The following is an 8,887-nucleotide window of genomic DNA, read 5'->3' on the forward strand; positions in this document are numbered from 1 at the left end:
GAGGGAGGGAAGGAGGGAGGAAGGAGGGAAGAAGGGAAAGGAGGGTGGGAGGGAGGAAGGGAGAGAGGGAGGGAAGGAGGGAAAGAAAGGAAGAGAGGAAGGATGGAAGAAAGAGAGGAAAGAGGGAAGGAAGGGAGGGAGGGAAGAAGGGAAAAGGGAAGAATGGAAGGAGGGAGGGGGAAGAAAGGAAGGAAAGAAGAAAGGAAGACAGCAAAGTGAGAGGAAGGAGAGAGAAAGGGAGGGAAGGAAGGGAGCAAAGGGAGAGGAGGGATAGAGAAAGGGAAGGAAAGAAAAGAAGTGAGGGAGGAAGGGAGGAAGGGAAGGAAGGAGGAGGGAGGGAGAAAAATGAGAAAGGAAAGAAGGGAAGGGAAGGGAAGGGGAGGGGAGGGAAGAGGAGGAGAGGGGAGGGGAGATGTGATAGAGCAGAACCTAGAGAATTTTGTTTAGTATTAGCAAATGCACAGAGATGTTTAGGTAGCACAGTAGATTGTGTTTTGACACAACAAGGAGAGGTCTGGTTATCACTGCGAGTTGTCCTCCAGAACTATCGTTTGTGTTTATTTTATGACTAAAAATTTAGACATGAACTCATATAATTTCTTCAACTGAAGAAAAGCCAGTTTCCTTGGTTCATGGGTACTGATCATTTCGTTTAATTTGTTTTTTCTTTGCTGCACTTTTAGTTATCTTCATCAGTAGCTTGTCTTTATTTGCCTGGACTGAACACTCTTCTTTCTTTACCCCTGTTCATTGCAAACAGCCACGAGGCAAATGTAGTCTCTCCCAGCCTGGACCCTCTGTCAGCAGTCCAAATAGCAGGTACCTTATTCTCCTGGTTTCCACACTGTTCTAGAACCTCAAGAGGATGATGAAAATGGCTCATGACTTTCGGAGGCCTGTATCTGGTCTGCCTCAGGATAGTTGAGAAATGACTCATTTCCACCCACCTCCTCTCCTAGTAAATTGGAAGAACTCATTCTCAGTGGAAATCACAAATCTCAGAGCATAGAATATTTGGATTTCATCAAACTTTTGTTAACTGGCCCATCTGGCCTTTCCATCAAAGGGCATTCACTGTATCTGTCCATTGTTTAAATCAGTGACGATTCAGTCACCATTGATTCATGGCAGATTTTTTATCATCCTCTTCCTTTCTAGATTTTACAATAAGACAGGTAATCAATCCGTGAATTATTACTACTCATAGAACCCACAAATCTGCATAAAATAAACTAACATCCCCAGCTTTTATTTTCATCTTCCTGTTTTATCCAGATTGTGGGTTTTTGGATTCTCAAAATGGCCAAGTCCTGATTTGATGTACTTCATTGAAAATTTACAAGCACCTTTCTCTCTTCTGCTTGTCTTAAAACTTCCCTCTTGCCAGCAGCACACTCAGCCACTTACCTCCCTCGCACTTGGCAAGTTCTTTCACTCTCCATCCCCTGTCAGCCCATGCCCCCAGTAACCTTCCAGAGCTGAGCCTCAGCTGCCCCTCTGCTCCAGCCCTGCTTCCCTGAGCCCTCATTTCTGCAATTAGAAGTGCTTTGCCTTCTTTGTTGTTGGTGTGATGTCTGTGCTCCTTAGCCTTTCCACTGATCGATTTGTGTTCCAGCAGCTTTTTTTTTTTTAAATGAAGACACTGTCTTTGAAGCTAGGTTTTTTTTGTTTTTTTTTTTCGTTCCAGTCCCATGAAGTTCTCCACGAAAATATTTGTCCCTCTGGAACTTTATCACCAGTGAACAGGAATCTAATTCCTGGAAGGAGGGTGGGGATAAAGCAATGTAAAACTGTAAACAACTTCTGAGTAATAGTTTTAGTTCCCCAGCTGTGTGCTAAAGGGCCTGGCTAGTTTATGTGGTCATTCCCACTCAGCTGAAGTAAGGCAGAATGTATTTTGACATTGTTTCTTGTTTTTAAGCTTCCTTTTTACTATGATTATTATTTGCTTTTCTTTCTTTTTTTTTGCTCAAAGAGAATGTTGTGGGGGCTTCTTTTTTATTCCTAGCAAAACATCAATAATGAAATATGGAGAAAAACTCCAGAGAATCTTGAATGTAATAGTGGGTGTTGATACCCTTTTTCCTCCGCATTAGAAAAGAAAAAAGACTTTGTTACAGGTAGAGCATTATGTGATATTATGCCTCTCTTTTTTCCCAATCTATTGGTGGGCCATGACCAAAGATGGAAAAGATCCCCATAGTATTCCAGGGAGGAAAACAGGATCTTCAGTCTGATGGACACAAGTGATTGCCATGAGAACAAAAGAAAGCTTAGACTTTTGAGTGATATGGATGGCAGCTACCTCTAGTTCCCAGATTTCCAATCCATGTGCTCCCACAATTGTCTCAGATAGCTGCAGAGATCTTCTCCCTATGCCAAGGACTGCACATATTTCCATGTGTGCTTAGGCTAGGACAGCCATGTTCTCATCAAAACTTCTGCAAGGCACCTTTCAGCTCTGCTCTGCCCAGCACTGTTGATTAATAAAAATCTTTCTGAGCTTTCAGCAACAAGTTCACTGTGCTTCACAGGAGGGAATGGAATAATCTTTACCTGTGTGGTAAACTAAATCAAACACAGATGGGTTGAACATTCCTGGGCTTCTTAACTCCTTGGCACCTTAGATAGATGCAACCATCCCTGACAATAACATGCAGAGCCCGTGGGGGGAAGGACCTGGAGGGGAGGAAGTTCACACACTGCCCATGTTTCTTTGCAGAGAGACTTCAGGTACCGACTGTTTGATCTTGCACTGGTCCAGCAAATCTGAAAGGTCACTTCAGTAGAACAGCACCTCGGGAGGTCTGCAGTGAGATTCTCTTAGGCACACTTTTTTCTTCTAAGAAGAGAAAGACTGATTTGGCAAGGTCTAGTATTAGTGAAAAAAAATAATTAGATATGTTTTTGTTGTTTAAAGGCAGACAGAGTATTTTCATACGGATTGAGACTAGTAATCACTGAGCACCTAATATGTCTAGGCTGTAGCCCTACAAAATTAATCCAGAGTGGCTCCTTTCATGTGTCAGTATGCAGAGTATTCCTAAGCCAATTACAATGACTATCCCAGAACTGCCCCCAAATTATGAGAAATTTTAACAAAAAAATCTGTGCTTAAGTCATAATAACTCTTAACTATTCAAGATTTCTGTTCGAGATTTTAAAAGTTTTAGAAGTAGGCAATGCTTAGGATGACCCAGGCAATGACACTTCTCCATCTGACTTAAAACTTTCTAACCCCATCACCAAGAATTCTTCAGTGCTGTGGCTAGAGAAAGGAGTCATTTCTCTGAGTGTGGTGAGGGTAGATGATACTTTCATTTTAATGCTTAGAATGATAATATGCCAAACTGCCCAGGATCCTGCCGGCCTCTGGCACCTTCAGCATGGAGAATAAAGATGGAATGGGAATGATAAAGGTGTAGCTGAAGTCCTGAGATGGAAAGGGAAAGACCTCATTTGTTAATTTGTTCAAAGTAGCCAGATAGAGATAGGAGGGTCGCATGTACATTAAGGACTCCTATAAATGTTTATCGGATCCTTGTAGAATTTGCTTTCAGATCCTTTCTGTCAAACTCTTCTTGGAGATCTGTTTGTTCTAAATAAAGAGCCTGATCATACTGTAGGCCCCTGGGAGGCAGCAGGCTGCTCATGCCTGCCCCAAGGTCCAGGAGAACTTCAGTCGGCTTCTGCTTTGAACCAACGGCATTCCCCTTGTAAATGGAGGAGGACTCAAATAGTTTGAGAGATTTGCCACATCCCTTTACACACAATTATTAAACCAGAAATGCATCCTTGAGGCTGGATGCAGTCATTCCCAGGGATATGAGTTAGCATACTCTTGGTACATTATACAGATAGTACTGATAGATTTCTGACATTTACTTAGTGCTTACCATGTTTCAAGTACTATGCTAAGTACTGTATATATTAATTCCCTCATTTAGACTTCACAGAAGGGTATAGACAAGGACCCAATATATGAGGAATGTGAATGCCTAGCTCACCTGACTGTACTCTAGTGCATTAACTGTGCTACTTACCAAAGGACTGTTTGTGGGTAAATCAAACAGGTGCACAGGATGCCTAAGGTTGTGGTGGAGCAGCTAGACAGGTAGTTTTAGTAAGAAATGAACTCTTAAAAACTTACATTCTGAGCCTCTTATCAAGGAAGCACTGGGATTCAAAGATCACTAGGGAAATCAGTAGACCATGGAAAGCCTAAAAATGTCTATATACAGATTCATGTACCATACCTCCAGTGTTGGCTAATAAGGAACAAAATGAATTGAAAATTTCTTTCCACTCAGTGTTACATGATGTGTGCCCAGAATTAACTCATTTTCTTTTCTTTGACTGCATAGAACTTTTTGAGTCATCTAGCCTGTGATCCTATTCAGATTTCTCTTGTCTCTCTTCTATGCACTGTCTTTGGTGTGTCTGGTGTATTGTATTGTTAAAGCCTGCTTCTTCCCTACCTTACCATACTCCTTCCATTATAACTAGATGTATATTTTGGAACAACAACAAAATAATTCTTGGGCAATTATCTATTCAAAAAGTGAAAGGGGAGGAATGCCAAAGGTAAATGTTTGCTAGTAGAGAATGAGCACATTATATTTGGACATAATTCTTTGACATACCTCCATTGTAAATTTCTTAAATAAGCTTACATATTTCACTTTTCCTACAGTCCATCATTTAGATAGTAAGACCAATAGAGAGTATCTAGACAATTTGTTTCTTCACCTGTTTTTGTTCTCTCCCTGTTGAATTTCCCAAGAATCTCTAAACTTAGGTGATTTGAAATCATAAATACATACCCTTTTACTTTGAGAGAATCAATCTAGCAGTCCTAAAATGTCTAGAACACAGTCACCCTGAAGAACAGGTAAATTTGGGTATGTTGAACCTCCAATAGTTGCCAAGTCCCCAGGAGATGAGCATGTTTCTCGAAAGGCAGGTGAGACATCTCAGTTGACTGTGTAGACAGTTGCTAAGTACTGTGTGTCCCTGTTTCAGCCCATTGTATCTCCCTGCATTGGCATCCTTTCATATCAAAAGCCACCCAGCAATGAAATGTTAAGGAAGAATGCTCTGATGTTAATGTGCCATGTCCTTTCAAGACCCCAAGATGTGTGAGCCCAGGATCTGAAAATGAGCTTCCTGGGGTTTTCACAGCAATGAAGTAGTCAACGCACCACTCTCATTTTGCTCTTGATCATTGACCTAATTACTGAAAAGATAAAAGGAAAAAGCCAATAATTGGCAAAGAAGAGCTATTCTTTGTGTTGATTTGCAATACTAATATGTGTCAATCTGCCCACCAGTAAAAGTATTTGAAACAAACCACTGAACCATGGTCTATCAAACAGGAATTTTTTTTTTAGTATATTAAGATTTCTACCCTCTTTTTCAAATGAGAAAACCAAAGGCCAGAGAGACTAAGGGACTTCCCCGTAATGATATAACTATGTAAACACAAAATATTCTCATGTCACCACCATGATTGAGTGGTCAGGAGCTTTATGACTAGAGACATTGATAATTAATACCAAGAATGCAGTGGTAAATATGTTAGGGTACAAATATTTTCTGCTTCAACATATGAGATGGCTGTGACATAAATGACCCATTGGACTATCATTTTGTGTCACCAAACAAAAGGTCGATAGTGTGGTGAACAGAGATTTTGGTGAATTCTTCCCATGCGATCTCTCTGATTGTGAAATTTGGGCTGACTCATTTAACTGTCTATAGAGCCCAGATTCTGGGAGTTGAGTTCCAAGGTTGAAACCAGAATTCTGACACTTGGTAGTAGTGTCATCTGAAGCCTACTACTTATATTCTGAATTTCCTTTCCATGGTCTATAAATGAAATGAATAAGTCTACACCCCAGTGGACTGTTAGAAGGATTAAGTGAGACAACCCAGAATGTTGCCTGGTGATTTGAAGAATAACAGTTAGCTCTCCTTAGCTACTTGTCTACATTAGGAAATAGATTACTTGCTAGGGCCCTATCTCAACATGATATTTTATAGTTAGATAACTTGAGAAGTTTCTATTTCTCTCCATCCATCAATAAGGCATATATGGATGACATTTTTCTTTTATGCCTTACTATGTCTCTGTAAAATATGTAGCGTTTTTCCTTTTTTTCATTAGGAAAAATTCTCTGGGCTTGGCATAGGGTACTTAAGCAATTTGACCACTTGATGGTGATTGAATTATTGTGGCCTCTCAGTTGAAGCTTGTTTATACTGCACAATTAGTAGAAATCATAAGTCATATAAAACATGGAACTGAAAAGTTGGGAAACCATCTAGACTGATTTGAAGAAGTCAGTGAAGGGGTTGGTGCACGAGGGAAGAAAGGTTGTTTAAGGACACACAACCACTAGAACACAACCTGAGAAAAAGCATGGTTCTAAGTTCTACAAAGAAGTATTTGTTGTTGTTTGTTTGTTTTCTCATGCTATAGGACAGTGCAGTTCAAGGATGTTGGAGGCTTCTGCAGAAGTTGTCTCTCTTCTTTCTTCAGTAGTTAAATAGCAGAGCTTGGAGTATAGCCCTCGCTTTACCTCACTTAAAGAAGATTATATATGGTTTTCATTTTAATTAGCACTTTCTTAGATGCCACCTCTATTGTCCCACTGATACTCAGATAATCTGTCTTCAAGAATTAAAAGTTAATAGGAAACTACGTGCAGTGTTTTCTTATGATCTAGACCTACAGAGTTACCAAGATTGTTTTATCTCTTCATATTTTCCCATGCACATGTCATGTTTCCCTAATGATGCTAAAACCATCCGGGAACGCATGCTGATTATGTGAGAATGTGTCTTCTTGCTATATTTCTTTATTCTTTGTACCCATACCATGCTTTACAAGTATGGATTATACAAATGACATTTCACTCTTCATCTTTTCCACAAGTAAACAAAACACTAGATGCTCCTTCCCAAAGAAAAATAGGAGCATGCGACTCAGAGAGGCCACCTCCCCATTCAGGATTCGTTTTTAAATGCTGAAATCTGTGCTCAATCTCCAGTGCTCTGTTGTAAAGGATGATTAAAATGAGAAGGTATGGAACTTTGACGTTCAAGATAACAATCTTTCCCCTCAAAGAAAAAAAAATGGTGTCAGCTTTCCAAAGCCACAGAGTTAATGACAAGAACAGCCTAGAATCCATCCTTCAACAGCAGTGTGTTGTTAGAGAGCTCCATGACTAGTCCTTCTTCACGTAGCTTTGAAATCCACTATTGTGAGGGTCAGACACTGGACCAGTGCAAGATGCAACCATGGTATCCTTCCATTGTCTTCACTGACAAGATATATATATATATATATATATATGTATACATACATGGGCAATGTATTTTCCAACAACTTCTTCCGTAGTGGGATAATGATCCAAGTACACTATCGAACACTGGCATCTCATTGCCAAGCTGGGCTGTGTTTTGCATGGCCCCATCCCGTCTAAGATAGCACTGCTACCCAAAAGAAGTATCCATCCAGTATCTGAATTACTTGAGGTTTTTTTTTTATGTTGATTTTACTTTCAGGTCCACAAGAGGTGGCTCCGATTCCTCCCTTTCTGAGCCTCCACCGGCAAGGTCAGGTCGAGCTTTCCTGTTCAGAGTGCTCCGGGCAGCTCTCCCTCTTCAGCTGCTCCTGCTGCTCCTCATCGGTCTTGCCTGCCTCGTACCCATGTCAGAGGAAGACTACAGCTGTGCTCTGTCTAATAACTTCGCCCGATCATTCCATCCCATGCTCAGATACACAAATGGGCCTCCTCCACTCTGAACCAAGCAGACACAGACACCATCTGCACAAGAGCTGGTGACAGGAGGAAAGCTGGGCCCAAAGCGGTCCCAGACTGTCAGACAGGACCTTGATCTTGGCAGAAGGCCTCAATGTGGCAGCTTCTTCTCTCCCCTACATCCAGTGTGTGAAAGTCCTGGCTTTGGAAGTGGACGATAAACAGTGACAGGAGGAGAACAGAGAGAAGCCCTGGTATTTGGAGCCTGAGCATGAAGAGATGAAGGGTGTCCAAAGTTGCCTGGTCTCATGGATTCTGGGCCTTCCGTTTATCTGATGAATAGCCAAGGACTTTAGTGGACCATCTGGGCAGCCTCCCAGGATTCTGCTGCCTCCCGCCACGCACCATGTCTGTATTGTACAATCTACCAGCCAGTGAGTGCTTTGGAGATTCTAGAACCTTGTAACATAGGATTTTTAAGAACTTACACGGCAGCTTCTTCTCTCCCTTGTTTTCCTTTGGGGTGTGATGTTCTAACCTTTGCTTTAGACGCACAAGCTGTAAATCTAAAAGGCACTTTTTTTTTTAAGTATAAAGATAAAACCTAGATGTAATCAATAAGATCACAGAAGGCTTTATGTGAAAAAAAGAGTTGAATGTTATAGTTTAAAAATATTTATGTATGTACAGTTTGCTAAAGCCAAGTTTTGTTTGTATTAATTCCTTTGCATTTATTATAGATACTATAAAATATTGCGTCTCTTCCTTGTTCTTTCCCCTACATAGATGACTCTAAAGTTCTGTAGTCAGCATGGGCATACATTACCATCACCTTTTCCTAAGACTGAGTGGCAGAGTAGGTGAGGAAAGAAGTCGTTTGGTGAGTTGAAGCCCTGAGGCATGGCTTTCCCCAAATGCTAGCTTGGCCATTTAAATAAGAGCCAAACATGACAGATGAGACCAGCTCCCTGCCCACAGCCCTAGCAATCTTGAGTGCCTGATTGTAAAGGAGGAGGTCTGGGGTCCAATTAGAAGCACCTCTCCCTATCAGCAGCCACCTGGGGCAGGTTGTGTGTGTGTGTGTGTGTGTGTGTGTGTGTGTGTGTGTTTTGGGGGGAGAA

The 8,887-nt window shown here is 41.2% G+C and overlaps 1 protein-coding gene across 1 annotated transcript in view; it reads left to right on the forward strand.

Annotated features, from left to right (window-relative positions):
• The window catches only part of Syne1 (spectrin repeat containing nuclear envelope protein 1), a 364,140-nt gene extending 355,621 nt beyond the window's left edge, over positions 1 to 8,519 (forward strand). The window contains exons 146-147 of the mRNA XM_090337945.1: positions 761 to 819; positions 7,570 to 8,519. Of these exons, the coding sequence (XP_090194071.1) occupies positions 761 to 819; positions 7,570 to 7,810 (300 nt within the window). The 3' untranslated portion in view covers positions 7,811 to 8,519. The remainder of the gene's footprint in view (positions 1 to 760; positions 820 to 7,569) is intronic.
• The last annotated feature ends 368 nt before the right edge of the window (positions 8,520 to 8,887 follow it).

Source organism: Megascapheus bottae, chromosome 8 (genome assembly GCF_031878675.1).
Source record: "Megascapheus bottae isolate mThoBot1 chromosome 8, mThoBot2.hap1, whole genome shotgun sequence".
Classification (NCBI taxonomy): domain Eukaryota; kingdom Metazoa; phylum Chordata; class Mammalia; order Rodentia; family Geomyidae; genus Megascapheus; species Megascapheus bottae.